Source organism: Ptychodera flava, chromosome 13 (genome assembly GCF_041260155.1).
Source record: "Ptychodera flava strain L36383 chromosome 13, AS_Pfla_20210202, whole genome shotgun sequence".
In the NCBI taxonomy this organism is placed as follows: domain Eukaryota; kingdom Metazoa; phylum Hemichordata; class Enteropneusta; family Ptychoderidae; genus Ptychodera; species Ptychodera flava.
In genome coordinates this window covers 38,410,996-38,430,651 of record NC_091940.1, presented here as the reverse complement: position 1 = coordinate 38,430,651, position 19,656 = coordinate 38,410,996, and the positions used below count along the sequence as shown (strand labels likewise).

The following is a 19,656-nucleotide window of genomic DNA, read 5'->3' as shown; positions in this document are numbered from 1 at the left end:
TCCAACGACAGGGAAAGGTGCGGAAGCTACCCAGCCAGTCCCCCACCCCGGTGGGGGACTGTTTTTTTGGGGGGGGACGAGTAGCGTACTTGGCAGGTTAGCACGTTGACGTATTCTAGCGGAGTTTGGGTTAACTTGGCTCTGAGGCACTACATAGATTGCGGCCGAAATTGACCGTCTCGGCAACGCTAATCTGTAAGGCAACCGCCTAAGACCGCCTCAGCTGGCGGTGCAATTTTTTGCCAATGGTGCAAGACGAAAATCACAGACTTGGTCCTGATTGACGGGAAGTGCGGACGGATTTGACGGACTCGGCTTTCTGTAAGGCAACCGCCTAAGACCGCCTCAGCTGGCGGTGCAATTTTTTGCCAATGGTGCGAGACGAAAATCACGGACTTGGTTCTGATTGACGGGAAGTGCGGACGGATTTGACGGACTCGGCTTGATTAGTCCCTGACATGGAACTGATCCGAACGGACTTGAGCGACATTTGTGAAGGGTAACCACCGCTTTTAACCGACTTGTTACCTTCTCGAAAAGACTACCCACTCAGATGTCGGACGTTGTCGGCTGCACTTGGCTCTAGACGTTCAAGCCGTGCAACGAAACACACCGCCTCAGCCTTGCCATTCAGGAACATGGCCTCAAAATTTGATACCATTGTTCACCGACTTGGCGGCTGCGGTTAGGTGCGTGAACCGTTGTTCATCGACTTGTTACGCCTATGTTGTCCCTGTGAAGTTCGGCTAACGGCCGAGTCTAACGGGAGTTGGCAGACCTGTGTTTGGTTTATACCGTAGTATGACCGACTCAGGTAGAGGTACCTGTCGGTATATTCCGAGTTTTACGCACTCGGGCGTCAATGACGGGTTGTCATCACCGCTGATGACGTAGACGTGCTGGCCACGTTATTTGAAGGAGCCATGTTTGCCCAACGGACGAGGCCGAGACAGCCGTTGACAATTTTGGCATCCTTCATCTTTGACCGCCTTAGTTGGGTAAGCCGCTCGGCAGGCGACGGTTATGACCTAAACAAGCCGCTGAAGCACTGTTCGTTGCCGTACAAGAACGAGACGGCCAGTCCATTACTGCTTAATGGGCGATCTGTCGGGTTGGCTTGTCACCGACTTGGATGACAATACGCCCTGCGCAGGCGTACTTAGAAGGGACATGAGGTTAAAGATACGGGTTTCCCACCCGTACTAAACATGGGCTTGGGCCAACGTCCTTGGGTGGCAGGTGCGCATGCCACGTACCCAGCTGGACGGAATGTCAAGTTGAGATGCTAATGACATTGACTATGTTATGCTAAGTGCTCGAGGGATTTGCATCGCAAATGAGTATTATTAGCATATCAAATGGTGCGGACAGGCAATTTACATGACGGGTAGGAATGTCAGCGCCGGTTGGTGGACTGATTGCCGTAGGTCCATTATAATAACAGGTGGATGCATATATTAACACCCCTGCGTCCAATCATGTCCAGGGCTTTGTTTCCCTGTGGCTTTAAAAGGGAGGGACCTGCTAGTCTGTCGACACTGTTCCAGACATGAGCTTGACGGACCGCAAAAGTTTTCTGAAGGCGAGCAGACGACTGAAGCTCAAAGATGCAGAGTCTCCGGGCGGTAGTGGTAGCGATCGTTGTGATGTCCCTAGTAAACGTTCTAAGAAGTCGGGCAAGAAACGCTCCCGTAAGGCGAAGCCATCTCCGGCTGAAAAACCAGTGGTAAGCGTAAACGTAAGAGCGATCGTTCTGCCGATGAGGATGATGACGGGTCACGGTCGCCAGTGGTTCTCCCCCGGCTGCTCCGGGAGAGACTACTTCACCTGCAGAGACTACATCTGCTCTTGTGGGAGATACTTCACCTGCACAGACTACGTCTGCTGCTGCTAGTGAGACAGTGAGTAACGAGACGGCTGATGCCATTGGTTCTCCCCCGGCTGCTCCGGGAGAGACACCACCTGTTGCTACTATGAGCCCTCATCCTGCGTCAGGAGAGGTTCCTGTGCCCAGTGCGAAAGAGCTTGAGTCCTCGTCATCAGCAGAGGCTGCCGAGCCCGCTCCTGCCATAGTTTCGTGTGCTGCGATGTCCCCGCCGAAAAAGATAGTGCGGAGGGTTCGTTATCAGGATAGCCCACCTGATTTTGAGCCAGATATGATCCTTGATGCCGCTACGGGCGAGTTCCAGGCCCAGACGACGGTGATATCACCGCTGAGTCCGACTCGGAGGTTGACGAGGATGCGGCAGAGGACGATGACTTTTATGACAGGCAGTATGTAGGTGAGGCAAGCTCTGACGACGACGATGACGTTGCTGCTGTGTTGGCGGAGGACGACACCCCTCCTGTCTGGCGTATGTCGGAGACTACCGATGCTAATATATTTGAGGAGACCGATTTTGACCATGAGAGAGGACCGACTTTCACCTTGCCCAGCCACTCCCGTGAGCTCGATTACTTTTTAAGTTTATTCCAGCTACACTGATCAGATTGGCCAAGGAGGAGACTAATAAATACGCCAAATTCCACCAGCGACATATCGCTAGGAAAATAGATAAATACTGGCGTAACGCTGACTACCGAGAGGTGCAGGCGTTCATTGGCGTCTTAGTCTGTATGGGTGTCGACCGTAAATCATCAGTGGAGGATTATTGGTCTAGCGATCCCTTTCTGAGAAACCAGGGTATTTCTACTGTGATTACCCGCAGTCGCTTTCAGCAGCTTATGCGATACTTTCATCTGGCAGACCCAGAGAACGATCCACGTCGTGATCCTGATGAGGCACGCCGCCGACGTCGGTGTCAGGAGGATCCCCTGTATAAAATCAATCCATGGATGGAGCCCATAGTTGACCGGTGCGTAAATAATTATAAGATGGGTAGAGAGATCTCCATCGACGAGGGCATGGTGCGATTTAAGGGCCGTTCTAAATTTAAGCAGAGATTACCGCATAAGCCTGATCGAGACGGTTTCAAGATATGGCAGCTGTGCGACTCCACCACTGCATACATCGCTAACTTTGCACCGTACCTAGGTGTGAAATTTCGGGATCGGACTGATGGGAGACGGCAGGAGCGAGGTGTGGTGAAAAGAATTACGATGGAGCTGGTCCAGCCATTCTGTGGATATAATCACAGCCTATTCTGTGATAGCCTGTTTAGCACGGTCGTTACTGCTAGAGAGCTGATGGAGACCGGGATCTACATGGTCGGAGTTTTAACCGCCGTATCGTCGCACCATGCCCCCTCAATTAATTCCGCCGGGTAAGAGGAAGCGCCTTCCTCTGTCTGTTGGGGATATGAAAGCCACGACCAGAACGGACTCTCGTCTTAACATCACTGCTTATCAGGATAGTAACGCTCAGGTGCTGATCTTGAATACGGTCTATCCACCCTTGGAGTGCGTGCCAGTGGGGGAGGGAGACGAGCGGCGACAAGTGCCTCTGTCGCTGTATAATTATCGCCGGTACATGGGAGGCGTCGACCGAGCCAACCAGAAGCGCAAGTACTTTCACACTGGGCGCAAGAACCACAGATGGTGGACATATCTGGCATGTTACCTGATTGATGTTGCCCTGGTAAATGCATATATATGCTTCAAGCATGTACACCCTGATAGTAAGCTGACCCATAAGATGTTTCATCTGCGTGTCGGGAAACAACTCATTGGCGGTTATTGTGGGCGATCGCAGCCCAGTGTGAGAGAGGTCGAGGCCACCGTTTCTCTTGCCTCGTACATCAATCCACAAAATCAGCCGATGCACGTTGTCAGCCGTTTGGAGGGGCGGCAGAAATGCTGTAAAGTATGCAGCAGAGAGGGTAAGACCACTGCGAGCGGACGACTGTCTGAGACGTCCAAAGGATGTAGTCTGTGCGGGGTTCATCTTCACGAGGGCGAGTGTTTTGCGGCTTTTCATCATCGCATGATGCTACGAGGTAAGAGGAGCATTGGCGTGCAGACCTCTACTCACACAGCCCCGACGACACCCATCAGCAAGAGAACCCGACGTAAATAACGGACAGGGGACAGCTTCGCCTAACAGTGGCTTGACTGTATTCTGAACACGGACCATGATCACATTTTGAGCACGGTTGTGCCGTTTGTTTGTGCTTTACGATCCCGCTGATTGTAAATTGAAACACGGATTATTTTGTACAATCCCCCGATTGTAATCTTTGTAACACGGACCATGCACTCGGACGTCGAGACAGACTCTGAGATTTATTATTCGGCATAATGTAAATTATTCCCGAATAAAATACTATCTATGGATCGCATATTTTCGTTTGTTTTGTTTAGACGGATTATTTTGTACAATTCCCCCTATTATAATTTTTGAAACACGGATCTGCCACCCGATTGTAATTTTTGAAACACGGACCATGCACTCGGACGTCGAGACAGACTCCGAGATTTATTGTTCGGCATAATGTAAATTATTCCCGAATAAAATACTATCTATGGATCGCATATTTTCGTTTGTTTTGTTTTTACCCCCACTTTCGTTTTTGGCAGATCCGTAAGGACGCTATAGTAATGGATGAACGTGCGTTGTATCACGTGGGAGGGGCACAGCCCAACGGAGGCTGTGCTCGTGCGACGTAGACGTTGTACCAACCATCTGTCGTTGGGGTTAGTGCATAGAGCAGTTGCACTGTCCAGAGCTAAGGTGGTACAAAACTGCACCTTAGTAACAACTGCACAACTAACCTGTTAGGAAACGGTAACACTAACGAGCTAAGTGTTCACTGAACTGGCCAAACTACGTACACGCCTTCCTTCAATGGCGGAACTATGTCGTTGACACTACGTCAAAGCAGACTGCACTGTGCGACTCTTCCAAGTCGTTCAAAGTACGTGGCCAAGTGACACAACCCAGGGGAAACAGGACAGGTTTGAGGGTGCTCCCGCACCCATAGCACTAACCCCTGGGTCTTCTACTAACCCACGAGAGAGGTGACGTTTCCCCGGTGTGGCCGTGCGTGCCGGCGAACGAGCTTTACTTCCGCGAAAGTAAGCTAGAAAAGGGCATAAAAGTGCACGTCCCCCGGGGCAAACAACGCCCGTGACCTCGTCATTTTCTGGACACAACCTCATCAGCGGTTGCCCCTCTATACGGGCATGCAAAAATTTTTGAAGTCTAACACGTATATGGTCGGTAATCGTACCCCGAAAATGCGGTATTTTCCCGCCAAATGCCTGGCAGGAAAGCGTGCAGGAGAGCCTATCTTCTGTAGACACGGAAAAGGGGGCCGGTTTTGACCGATTTGGCAGGATAACGGACAGGGGCGCTCGGCAGGAAAAGCATTAATGAGTCCAACAAGATATTTCAAAAGTATAGGATGTACAGTACATATTTATTTAATGTGTATATTAGCCATATCAATCATCAGATATTGTTGTCTTCTATGCTTTTCAATCTCCCTCATTTGTCACTTCGGTGGAAGTTTTAGATCAGACTTTTTTTACATGCATCGTTTCAGGAATATTCTCTTGTCTCTACTTTTGGCTTCAACTGCCATTTTATGCTCCAGCTAGATGAGTTAGAACACAATCTTTGTAAGCTCCACAATGCGGGCTAAATATGAGAAAGGAATCTTTTATCCCAGGATAGCTTTCAAAACATTGGTGTCCACACATTTTTATTCTTCCACCAAAAATATTCTTTTTATGTAGATTTAGCTCATTATTTAAACTTTTATTTTTTTTTCAGTTGTTACATTGTACATTTTGTGTGTGTTTGTTGGAGTGAGTAATTGGCCCCTGACCCTTTTGATTCATCAAATAAATAAATAAATAAATAAATAAATAAATAAAGTAAAACCAATATAGGAGTCACTTTGTAATCATGGACATTGATGTCCCCCCCCCCCCCAACTAAAATTGATGGGATTGCAGGAGAAAAGTAACCTGTTAATGACAACTTCACACAGTTCCGTCATATCAAGAGGAATTATGTGGTCAATATGCTTGCCAATGATGCTTCTCTATGGCTCCGATAACTTTGTATGGGAAGTCATAGAAAGTTAGCCAGTTGTGGAGCCTGACATCTTTTTGGTACATCAATCTCCTATGACTACACTGACAAGCAGGTCATACTGTTTCAATGATCTTGACGATACTCCTGAATTAGTGCAGTGGTAATGAAGTATGAAGAAACACAATTAGACCTCATAAGAAGGTATCAGATCAAAGTCCTGATCTTCGCTTGTTCTCATAAATTTCTACTGCACAACATATGTCTCATCTAGATCCCCAAATCTGCTAATATTTCTGGACTTATATTGAGTTGAGGAAAGTGAGTTTGACGGGACAATTATCTCATTGAAACCTCAAACTTGAATTCACAGTATGCAAGACCACCAATGTCCCTGCCCGAATTAAAAGTCACGCTTGGATTACGCTTCAAGTCTAATTTTAGTTTTTTTCATATTGCGACAACTTGACAAACTGCTGTGAAATTAGTTTTCAAAGCCAAAGCCATATCCAATACAGGTTCCATCTAAATGGATATTGCAGACGCAGGCTGAAATTAGATTTCACTTGAGAGTTTGGCCTGCAGGCAAAATAAATTGCTGTATCGGTTCATTCTACTCCATACATTTAATCATGTACATCATAGGTTAATAGGATAGCATGGTGGGGAGACTAATACCTTCCTGCAGACAGTATCTAAGTCCTATTTAAATAGACAATGAAGATCTCCTTAACCTTCTATTATTGGCTCTCTATGCCATCTCATTTATTTGAGTCTGTCATATGCACACATCGGGATATCTTACACCCAATTTCAAGGATAAACCTTGGTTTTCCATTCTCTGTTTATATCAAAATTTGTATAGTCATTTTGTTGAAATTAACCTGAAAAAAGGTGAAAAAACCAATATTTTTTCCCAGCTGATTATATAAATCAAATTTGTAGGCAATCTGTGAAAATGTTAGGTTACCAGTGCTGTATATTTTTCTGTATTGCTGTTTAGATTTAAGAAAATTTGATCACCATCTCTGATCTTCTACTGAAGGTATTAGTGACAACAAGACTCTCCATTCATTGCATAAGAAAACAGTGTCTACTCTTAATATATTTCCTTGATAGTTTCCTGACTGGGTCAGAAAACTAAATAATTTTCACACAGTAATTAAAGCTTTATATACACAAAAAATTTGAATGTTGTGACTAACTTAGCTCCTGCTTCATAAAAATAAGTGAATGCATGAATTGTATTACAGTTTTCTCTGTAAAATGACTGAATCAGTACTATGGGTGTAATGGATGTTACAGTACATCTATCAGCCCTCAGTCACAGCTGTCCTTCTTTTGCAGGTGCGTGTTAGAAATTATTTTGACAAAAATCTGGTAAAAATCTTCACTTCTCCTGTATAATACCTGAAATACGTATTACAGATGAACGCAATGATCAAAGGGACTGACTGTAGGTGACAAGTGGATTATCGGGTCATAAGGCGTGTCACAATTTTTTCTTTCATTGACACTGTAATGCAGTAATGAAATCTGCTGCTGAGATTAAACTGATACAACAATGTAGCCTATAGAATTGAGGCTTTTAGATTTTCTGAATAAAAGCAACTTATGTCAGGATTTTTCAGTGTTATATTGCAAAGAAAAGCAGGCAAGCAACGTTTATTCATCACTCAAAATAATACAACATAATTGAATACCGATAGTAAATTATAAATTGACTATGAAGTCCACTGGGAAACAGTCTAATAAGGTATTATTGTTGTTACTGGTAAATAATTTCCTCTCTTTTGAAAGTGCCGAACCAAACAAAATCCCTTGAATATTTCTACAAATAATATAATTTTATTGTATGTTCTGGATTAAGAAGGGTATTTGTAGTCATTAATTACACACTAAAAGCAACTGATAATCTGACTTTGTGCAACTTTTTCAATAAAATGCTAGATGACTGAACTGGGGATAAAATTGACATGAAAACTTACATACAATAGCTAGAGGTACTGCTGTGAAATATTACACCACAACTGAGAAGCATTTCTCATTAGTTCCCACACACTGTTGAAGGCACTTACCTGTTTTGGTAATGTATTTCCTGTACCATGCGGCCAAACTTTGTGAGTCTGCATGTGTTTTTTCACGTTTGACTTCTGGGCAAATGCTCTTCCACACACAATACATTGAAATGGTTTTTCACCCGTGTGACTGCGTATATGCTGCTGAAGATCAAAGTTCTTGTTAAAGGTCTTGTCACAGTAGGTACATTTCAACTTCCCAATTTTCTTTGATGGGTCTTGGTTAACATTCCTTCTCCTCTTGGCTACTGTGTGAACATCCGTGATGACATTAACGTTGGGTCGGTTGGATGGTTGGGGTTGTTGCTGCTGCTGCTGTTGTTGTTGTTGCTGCTGTTGTTGTTGCTGTTGTTGTTGTGGTTGGGTCAGCTGGGTCTGTTTAGGAGGGCTTGGGTGCTTTTGGGCAACTGGTGTGCCACCAATCTGGGTGATGTGAGCTTGTTGTTGAACTTGAATGATCTGAGTGGGAACGGCTTGCACAGTGTTGGTGGTTAGAGCTGCTGTGTTGACCGTAGCAAAGCCTGTGTGTTGGACTGTTTGGATGGTCACTGGTGCTGTGCTGGTTCTTTGCTGTGAAGCCTGTGACAAGAATGGTCCAGCCTGTATCGGGACACTCTGAAAGCCTGACGATTGGATGGGTAGAGTTGCTTGATCCATACCACTGAAAGTTGACATCAACATCTCTTCACTGAGGACACTCATGTTTTGGTTGACGTGGGTGAGCGGAGACGGTGGTACAGGACCAGTGTATGGAGACACTTGACGAGTCAGTGTATGGTGTTGAATAGATGTTGTGAATGCACTGTTTGGACTGGGAGCTGCTGTTACAGTTGTTCTTACTTGATTGCCATGTGACGCTGGAACACATCTTTCCCTTTTGTGTGCCATGAATGATGGCAAATTGGAGAATTGCTTCTTACATTTTCCACACTGGAAAACATCCTCTTCCTCCGCTGTTGAATAAAGTGAAAAGAAAATATAAAACAGTCAGTGTTACAACATGACTTTCCGACATATTATTTCACATCGCAACTATGTGAAATAGCCTAATGATAATACAGCTGTTTTTAGCTGAGCTTTTGACATAGCATCAACTGCAGGTCAAGTTTGTAAATCTTTCTGTTGAATAATGAACATCATTATCCCAGAACAGTCAGAGAGATTTTCATTTCAGGGCACTACTTCCATGGCTCTCATAACACTACAAATAATGCCGAACAACTCCTGCCAGATGAATATTCTTTGAAAAGTGACTTACATGTTTGTATAGTTAGTTATGTCAACAAGGATCTGAGATGTACCTTCTACTATGATCAAACACCAGAAGTTCCTTTTATCTTTTCCACTAATTGACCATTATTACATTGATATACTCCTGCGACACTTTTCATATCTGAAATACATGCATTCTGCTACCTTGTAAGTCTATAAAGACTATGCTTAAGGAGCTTTTACCATCCCAAGTCAGTGTAAAAGGAATATATTTCAATGATCAAAGTTTCATTGTAAACAATATTTTACATCTACCCTTCAGTAAAATGAAATCATATGAATACCCTGTTTTCACATAGTTTTCATTCACCAGTTTCATTCACCTCCAATCTTATAATTTCTTGTTGTTCAGCTACAAATATCATTACAACTACTTCATTTACCTGCATTGTTTAAAGGATCTTGGAGACCACCATGGTATAATGTATGGTGGTTATGTTGATGTAACTCCATTGATTTTGATATCTGTGATTCAAACTTACCTTACCCTTATTGGCTGCAGGATCTCAGGATATCGCCCTGATCACAGTCCCTCCATCAACGTGTGGGGAGGGACTGTGCCCTGGTTAACAATATTATCAGCCTTCACATACCTCTATGAGGCCATAAGATCTTGGTTACAGTCCTGACTGATGTCATGGATGGTGATTTACAAATGTACCTCCATTGGCAGGATAACCATGGATAATACCCTGGATGATGTTACTATTGTTGGCTTGCTTGTACATGTACATCCATTTGTTGAAGGATGCTTGACATTGCCCTCACTTCTATGAGCCTTAGGATTTTGGAGACCCCTACTGAGATTTCTAATGTTGACTTACCTTCATTGGCTGCAGCAATGTTTTCGCCATGATTTCAGAAGATATGTTAATAGTTTGGGAAATACATGACTTTCCATTCTTATGGTACTCCAAGTAATTAATATGATTCAATTTATATTATTGGAACCCTGGTCACATGACTGGAGAACCCAATAGAATTTACAGGGGTACTGCCCCTTACAAAAACACTGTATAGGATCTACGATGCAACCCTTGTCATCAATGCCAACTTACCTCCATTGGCTGTGGGATCTTGGACGCCACCCTGACTGTCAAGCAGTGACTGCACTGCCAAAGCCGTTTGGTTATCCATACCAACTGAAAGATAAAGCATATGTGATTTAAAAGTACAATACAGTATCATATTCTCATAGACTTGTGATCTGTAGCATTAACGTTTAATCAACACAGTAAAGGAACATGAAACATTGTACATATTTGATCGCATCAGTGGAATTTTATGGAGTGCTGTATATTAGACCTAAAGCACACGTAATTTTCACGGCTTACACTCAGAAAAATCTTGATTTGATGGACATGCATGAATTCTTGATGATATTATTCTTTTGTTCCATAATGTGGCTTCCGGTGTGCCCTCTAACAAAAGTGTCTTTCTGAAAACTTTCGGTCAATTTGGCAAAATGTGAAAAATTCTTTGCGTCAGCTCTTTACATGTGAATAAAAAAATTTGCTTGCGTCACAGGCACTTAGTTTGCGTCATGACACGTCATATAGCCTAAGAGGGCATACTGGTCTTTCCATGTTCTTCTCTTATGCAACATTGATATCAATGACAAATAAAAAGCACTGCAAACCTGTACGTTCATCATGTGTTTTATATTTCATATTAAACCCTTACACAGTGTTGATGGCATGACATACAAAATATGCTATCTTATGCAGAATATCCATGGCATAGAGAAACCTCATAAGGTACATCTATTTAGTATATGTGTGGGAGAAGGCAGAGCGCAGAGTAACTTAAAACATAGACCCTAGCTATATGGTCGATGCTTGCAAGTTTCTTGGAGAATGGAGAGTGAAATATGAATTGTCAAAGAATTTCTGGATACACATCATGACAGTAAAAAGATTGGATTGTATGGGGCTGAGATAACATTTATGATAGACAATTGGGTCAAATGATGAATGTTGGAAAGGCAGAAGGGATTTCGCTGTTTATATGTCCTTGGTTTGCGAAAATTGCATTTTGAGATACCACTACTCGTACTGTGGGGTCTAAATCTGCATGGAGATTCATAACGGCTTTTCTGGCAAGGTAACATACTCTGTCAGCTAGACCGTGCAATTTTCATGAACTCCTTGTAGTGTTAGGAGGCAAACAGATACTGCTAACAACAGTGCAGTTGCAGATAGCAGGGATCACTTTGGGGCGCGATAACGCGATATTTACGCTCAAAAATCAGAAAAATCGCATTCATAAAATTCAAACGGGCAAAAAAATCGCGCCGATAATTCAAATGGCGCGTACTACGTGATACCTTTACGCGATCTAAATTCATCGGTAATATTTGGCAGGTTTTCAGTATAGCGCCACTCGTTGTGTCGCCGTAGAGAGACACTATAATTACGCTAGAAAAAAGCTGTTGCAGAGCTACCCGTTTCAACAGCGTTTGTGATTGGTTGCCAACAGGAAGTTTTGCGTTCATTGACAAATCATTGGAGTCGATACAGCAAGTGTTCATTGCTGATGTACAGTGTGTTGTCGTCGCACAAAATGGCGCTTTCGCAGGAATATTCGTGTCCAGTACGAGTGGTAGTGCGAAGAAAAAACGAAAATGCACTATTCTGGACTACTGTACTTCCGTTACTCCCGCACTAGAAAGTATGGATTCGATCGCCTCAGATTACAACTACACTCAGTGTGACAGTTTTCGGACAGGGTAGTGAATTTCGCCCAAAGCCGTTTCATAAATGACGAGCACAACGAAATCTTATTATCATACCTTTCGAAACTTTATTGTGTTTATCCTCAAAATGTTAACACCGACAGAAGTGGCATTTAGGGGGTCAAAGTTGCCAAATTTTTGCCCCCATGATGAGTGCATGTAATCGGATTGCTATCGCAGTAATCGGACGTCGTATTTTGAATGTGATAAGGGGCTAAATATTGATATTTTGAAACTTCGAACCCCGATTTTCAATTTCGATGTGTTTAGAAAACTATATGGAAATATTTCGTGATAATTAGTTACGTTTAATCCATGGACGACGCAACTATATTTCAACATGTATAGCGCTTAGATATCGGACACGGGCTGTCCCTGTGTGTTGCGTTCGACACCTCGTATCGTACGGTGTGGCTAACTTCACCAAGTTTGTAGCGCCCGAAATAGCTTCTAGCAAAAAAATCCAAAACGGGTCGGCAGCGTCACCTGTCTTAACATGCGGTAGCACGACTTGTAAAACGCTATCAAAACGGAGCGGAGTGAGTATAACGAACAGCATGTCATTAAAAGCTGAAAACTGAGGTCGTCCGAAAACTGTCACACTGAGTGTATCGTTATGCAAATTAACCAATATGCTGAAAATCAGGGAAAGTTAGGTTCGGTTCCCACAGACTTTGAAATTCTCTCACTTTTTTTTTCATGTGCGATTTTATCTCATGCCGTTCTTGAGCCAGGGTAATCCCTGAGATAGCACAAAAATACTTAGGCCAAGAAAAATAAAAAGTTTGCTTTTCATCCTAGACATATTGCAAAAATAATGCAGTGATGATGTGGGTTTTTTCAATTTTTTTTATTCTTCAACAAACAAGAACTCGCATAAAACATAAAAAATAGGAAAGCATACAGAGATAAATGCACAGCAGCATTGCTTTAGTATTTTTGTATGGCAACAGTTCTGCAGTTTGACTTTTAGTGCAGCAAGACACAGTTTTGACAGCTTAATATAACAGTGACATCTGTGTACAGTTCTGCATGGAATGTTTGTGTCAGTTATTTTGTTTACAGTTCTGTTTTATATGGTACTGTGTTATGCACTACAGTCACATAATTTTTATTTCCTTTTCATTTCGTTTCCTCATGAGCAGAAAAAAGGTAGATTTGGTGGGTCTGAATTGACGAGCACAAGGATCAGAAACACTATTTATCTTTCTTGGCCTTACATGAATAAATTGAGAGGGGGAAAGCTGATGTTCTAGACTCACAGACTTTCATTCACTTTTATTGACAGTGCTTTTGACTTAAGCGTCAACCATATTGTTTCTTGGAACTGAGGAAGTAGAAATGGGCTGGAAGTGCAGTGGTACCCCATAAACATGGACATGAATCATACTCCACGTGATTGTGAATGTTGGTTGTCACATAGACAGTAGAGGGTTGTCACAAATATTTTTAGTACAATCATACTATTACTATTACTATTAACAATCAGTATTATTGACAAAGTCATGCAAAATAATGTTTTTCAGATTTACAAACAGGTCTACATCAATCTCTTACTTTTGAGATAAAATGATACAATATTAAATGAAAACAGTCTGTGAAATGTTGAGGAATTTTATTCTTCATTTTGCGATTCATTTTACACTGCTTTGAAACATGTCTTTAGTAAATCATTTCTGATAGTGGGAGACATACCAACACCACCATTTGTATTCAGTGATGGAGGTACATCTGGCAATCGCAGAGCCTTCCAATTATATAACATCTTATTTCTTGTCCATTATAGTAATATGACAAAAATAACATAGAAAGACAAAACGTTTAAAAAGATTCAAAACAGCAGCATTGGGTATGACGAGCCCAGCGAAAGGCTACATGCATATTCAGTTATTAAAAGAAGTCCGCAGTTTTCGATGGTAAAGGCAGCGGCGTTTGAACACCGACAGGAATGTTCGAAATGCAGGCACACGTTCTCTGCACTGCGCTGGGGCCACAGAACAAAGACATTTCGAAAAGGCATGTCGACAGACTGCCCAGTGTGAAAACAGCAAAACGCAATAAAAATCCTTTTCCCGCAGACCTAGAATGTGAGTTTAAAGTCGGTTTTTGAATGGGTTGTCCATCGGTACAACAAATTAGGGGTTAAGCAATTTGGTGAATAGCTGTTGGAGGAGACCAGTCGAAGGTTCGAAGGATAGTGCACTAACAGGGCAAATAGGACGAAGATGGCGGCGACGTGTTGTAGCTTTTCCAACAAAAACGGGCCCACCCTGGTCAGGCTGTTCCAACATATTCCCCACCTGTAACCCCCTCTACCCCGCTCCACCGGTACCAAACTACTCTAACAGTATCTAAAACTTTTATAGAGCAGGATTTAGCTGTGGTTGACTACCTCTGATCTAAAACTGTGTATGAAAATTCCATTTCAATTAATGCGACGTCGCCAATCGTTGACCAAACAACGCGGGAAGCGAATTTCGGCTGCCTGAGCTGCCAAAGCAAGGCTTTAGCATGTCACATTTGAACAGCAAACAAAAACAGAAGAGAGCAATTTATGCAGGTCACACTGACAGGTGATGAAAGAGGGTATATGATATGTTGTGACGAAGTGAAAAAAATACACAAATATGTGAGTTATTATAATGAGTACGATGGAAACGTTGAGCGATGAGGGATATGAACTGACCGAAAACTGAAATATCTGGTCGTATTTAAGTACCGATAATGACAAGATGCGTCTGAAATAAATTTTCAAAAAATATAGGTTACCTGGAAGATAAATATAATTTTCGTAGTAAGACTTTTTCACATCTTAAAATGCCAAAAACAATGCAGATAAAAATATTATTACTCACCGACTCCTAACGCATCGAACAGACTCGTACCTTGCGCCATCTTGGATGCTTCTCTTGAGCTATATCGCGTTGCATTATGGGTAACCAACCTCGTTTTCACGAATGCCAAATGGCGGCAAAAAACCATAAGCACAAAGTGGTCCACGGCACTCCATAGGCGCGTTTGAGTGTTCATTGTTGAGTAACGCTAAAAATCCTGCGTATAACATAGGGAACTCTGACTGAATAACAGTAAACAAGTAAATCAAAATTAGAAAAACCGGTCATAAAGGAAAACAATAAAAAACAAGTAAACACTGTAAACAAAACCATACAAATAACAAGCAAGCAGACAACAAACAAACCACTGACCGGACAATTGTGACGGAGACTTCCGACGTTCCATCACACAGATTAGATTCACGCCAAACGTTGCAATATTCTAGAAAAAAGTTATTTTCTTTCTTTAAAAAACACTTCCTTTTCGTAAACACCTATTTTCCTTTCGTAAAAATCGATATTCCTTGTGTAAAATGCTATTTTCGCTTCATAAAAATCGATTTTCTTTGTGTAAAAACGTATTTTTTTGTGTGTAAAATACGAAACTTTTCTTTTTGTAAAAAGCATGTCATTTTTGTAACAACAATTTTCGTTTTGTACAAAAACTTTTCTTGTTGTAGGCCTAAAACCTATTTTTTTTGTACAAAACATTCTCTTTTTGTACGAGCCTGTTTTCGTTTTGTACAAACTTATTTGCAGACGCAAATAATATACGAGTAGTATAGCCCACCAGTCGCTTAGAATTTTTGTGTTTTTGACTTTTAAATAAAAATTTTTCGACATATTGAGTCATTTTGAATGATATTGCAAGAAACGGACATCATCTTGTTAAAGCTGGGCCACAGCTATTGGCTACTTTGGGCTTGAATACCATTGAGTCGAGACGTCGAGGCCATGTGTGTCACATGATGTTTAGGCCTAAATGTTTAAATTCTAATCAAGGGGACATTGTTCCACCATACTTAGAAACCCTTTTCGATTGCTATAAATCAACATATCGTTATCAGACAAGAAATTCTCACAGCACGTTATTGCTTTATTTATCGTGCAATAAATTATTTTAACAATTTACCTGCTGTTTTTCACGATATCACCTCTGTACGCCAATTTAAACGAATGCTTAAGAAATATCCTCCAGTGTGATTATGTGTAGGTTTTGCAGTATACATTTGGTATATTGCTGTCTTTTTGTTGCCATGTGATTTTTTCTTTGTCTACCTTGTTATGTATATTTCTTTTTATTCCCTTTAGTGTTATTTAAGTTTTGTTTATTACAATGTTTTATTTTATTTTACACTGGTCTTCCCTGGAAATCAGTACATTTTTTGACTGAGGGAGCTAACCAGTATAAAGATGAATAAATAAATAAATAAATAAATAAATAAATAAATAAATAAATAAATAAATAAATAAAAAATTAGTTGTCTCCTATTCGTATTAACTGTTTTTATCTACGTTGCGGATATGGTTTGGTCAGGTCACGTGATCGAGGGACTTCGGTTTGGAGAATGATCACTCCCACCTACAGTAGACTGGCTTCAACTTACGATCTGCGCGCCAGCTTATCACATAGCTCGAGATCAGCGCGACATTGCACATTTATACGATATCGGATATGTATAGTCTAGTATCGATGCTAGAAAATATCGATCTTTAGAAGTCTAGTATAGTTTCATATGATCGTTTAGAACTCTATACATAATACGATACATAATTAACATCGATACTATCCGATACTATCATCTAGTATCGTTTAAGTATTCAAACTGGACAATATTAGGGAGCCGTCATTATTTACGACCGGGGGTCGGAGGAATGTGAGGGGGTCACTCAAAAACATTGAAAACTTCAAGGGGGTTACTCAAAATGTGGAGAGGAAGAAGGGGGTTACTCAATTTTTGGTGCGAAATAAATTGAAACACCTCTCAGATTGCACTATTGCATATCAATTTCTCAAAATTTTCGATGCGAGAGGCTCTTGGGGTGTTAACAGTTTTACTAGTAAAAAACAAATTGAAAACACCTCTCGGATTGCACCAGACTGTACCATTAGGCACATCAATTTCTCAAAATTTTCCACGCAAAATAGGGGACACCCGTCTGGCACTTTCCCCCCCAGTCTCTCGCGTGTTCTCCTCAATGCACTTTCATATCTGCCTAGTCAGATATCCTATTGAAAAACCCTGTCATGATACCCATCCAAATTAAACAATACTATATGGTTGGATACTGGTTATAGCATGAGCTTTTATATCTGTATTTTGTTGTCACTTTCAATTTCATTGTGTTGGTTTCACCTTTTCTAACTGTCATGAGATAACCGATGATAATCTAGCGGGGTACGGCGGCATTTTTGAATGGTTATCTAAGAAGCAGAACCCTCTTCTCAGTAGCATGAATCACGGTTACTCTGTGTGGAGTGAGCGTGCATACATCTGACCGTACATGAATGTGTACTAGTGTTCTGCTGCTGCACTCCCCGACTGCAAGGCTGTGTTATAAATGCAACGTTGCCAGTATTAGAATAATCATGAGGATGTTTTGTCAAGTCTACTAATACTTTATTAATAGATATATTTCTATTAAAGTTAAAACAAAACAACTGGTGAATGTCAATGTCATGTTGTATGCTTTCTGATCAGATTTTTCATGAAGAAAATAATATTAATCTGCCATCCATATCTCAGTAAATGTATATGTTTTGTGATATTCATTGGTGTGTAACTGCTTTAACTCAAGTCTCAAGTCGCATTTCTTGACATTGCCTTGGTGGTGTACTTTAAACACTGACCGGAAACATAAAGGATAAGATTTGTAAACTTTCTGACAGAATCAAAATAAACAACATAATATTTAAATAAATCCGCAAAAAACGTATCAATGAATAAATTAACAATTAACTGTATTATACTAAAACAATTTTACAACTGGTTTAACTGAAAATGAGTAACTATAGCATGTAAATCTCTCACACTTTCCTAACAATCCACTGATGTCTAAACTTGTTTTCCAATCAAAAAAATGGTGTCTACGAATAAAATGTTGACTATTAAAATGACAAAAATTGCCAAAAATGTATGAATTTTTAGCATCTAATTTGTGCACCACCGTATTCTTGATCGTACAGAGAACGCGGGGGCAAAAACCGCATCCTTCTGCGTTCCGGTATTCGAGAACGGTGGGCAGAAAAATCTGGGGCGACAGTATGCAACCCGCGTTAAACACAAGATTGCGCGTGAGTTTCGCAAACTGATCAGGATAAATATGATATGAGTAAAATATGTCTGGATGTGAACGGATACGTCACCACTTTCTTCGAGCTCTTATCATGTACTGATGATGTCACACGTTCACTTGTGGTCAGGCAGTCGTTACGTGAAATGGCCACTTTTCACGTACACTTTTTCCGAGAGCGATTTTTACGCTCACTTCAATAAATACAGACACACAGACCTCATCCAGGAAAAGAACAGGTGCAGCCAACGATCAATGCCCGATTAAAGGGGTCTTCACTATGATAAGATATATTGTGCATGACAAGTAATGGTAATAAGAAATATACCACAACCAGTGTATCCAGAAATACCAACTTTACAAATATAGTGTGAAATAAGTTTGGTATCTACTTGAATTTTTAGGGGTGCCCAGAAATAAATATTGAATATACATTATTTATTGCTTGGTATGCTTTTCACAAAACTGATGCAGAATGAATGAATGAAAGTCAAGGTGACATTTAGTATGATTACGTGTAGTTGTGAATACCACTTTGTGGGCTACAGTTTGAAATAAGATAACCAAGGTAAAAATCAGCGAGCCGTAGATCTCTATTATTGACCCTATTCCAAACGTTGTCCCTTAGCTATAACATCATGTATTCACCTGGAGATTTAAGAATCTTACCCACCTAAATCTAACCCTTCTAGCAACGAGTAATCTGAACTCCATCAATAGACTGAAGCGACATATTAGACATAAGATGTTGGAGAATGAAAATTTGATTTATTTGATAATTTTTTCCGACCTTCCTTATATTTCAATTATCGGAAAAATAATTAAAGATCACCGTGGAAAGGATTGAGAAATAATCCTAAAATTCCCAACGCTTTCTGTATATTAAAAACAAAATAACTGTAAAACCGTGTCAACGTCTTCAAACTAATTCTGGAAAACAGTGTACCCTCATTGCCTTTTTAGGAATGTGCAACTTTGTAGTCAACTTGCTGTGTGTATTCCAGGCGAGATAAACACTTGTGAGTGTAAAATTGACGTCATCGTCATACTCACTTCTACTTCACAGGGCTGGTATGGATTTTGAGTGTGAGATGCTGCGGTATCATTTCTTCACTAGACTGACGACGGTCAGATCTGACTATTCCCGACAGTACAAGCATCATATGATGCATTTCCAGTTATCTCTTAAGGTGAAGTACTACGAATTACGTCAAAATTAGGTTGTGGTGTCATTTTCTGGAAACTTTGCGCAAATATTCTTGGAAGTTTTGTAAGTGCAAGAATGAAATAAAAAATGGGGGTCACCGCGCTCGTTTCCATGGAAACGGACGTTAAAATGGCGTCGTTAGAAATAAATAAAAATGACATAATTCACTAAAACTAAAGAAAGCAATTATAAAACGCTTAGCAAATGAGTTAATTTTAATAAATACCAAGACTTAAGATCCATATCTATCGCATGTATAG

At 41.1% G+C, this 19,656-nt stretch overlaps 1 protein-coding gene across 2 annotated transcripts in view; it reads right to left on the bottom strand.

The window, feature by feature from the left end:
* The window catches only part of LOC139148404 (zinc finger protein 341-like), a 36,963-nt gene extending 21,916 nt beyond the window's left edge, over positions 1-15,047 (bottom strand). For both annotated transcript variants that reach the window (XM_070719844.1, XM_070719845.1), the window contains exons 1-3: positions 14,917-15,047; positions 10,386-10,469; positions 8,056-9,008 (exon numbers count right to left, since the gene is read on the bottom strand). In XM_070719844.1, the coding sequence (XP_070575945.1) occupies positions 8,056-9,008; positions 10,386-10,469; positions 14,917-15,043 (1,164 nt within the window). In that variant the 5' untranslated portion in view covers positions 15,044-15,047. The remainder of the gene's footprint in view (positions 1-8,055; positions 9,009-10,385; positions 10,470-14,916) is intronic.
* Positions 15,048-19,656: the final 4,609 nt, after the last annotated feature.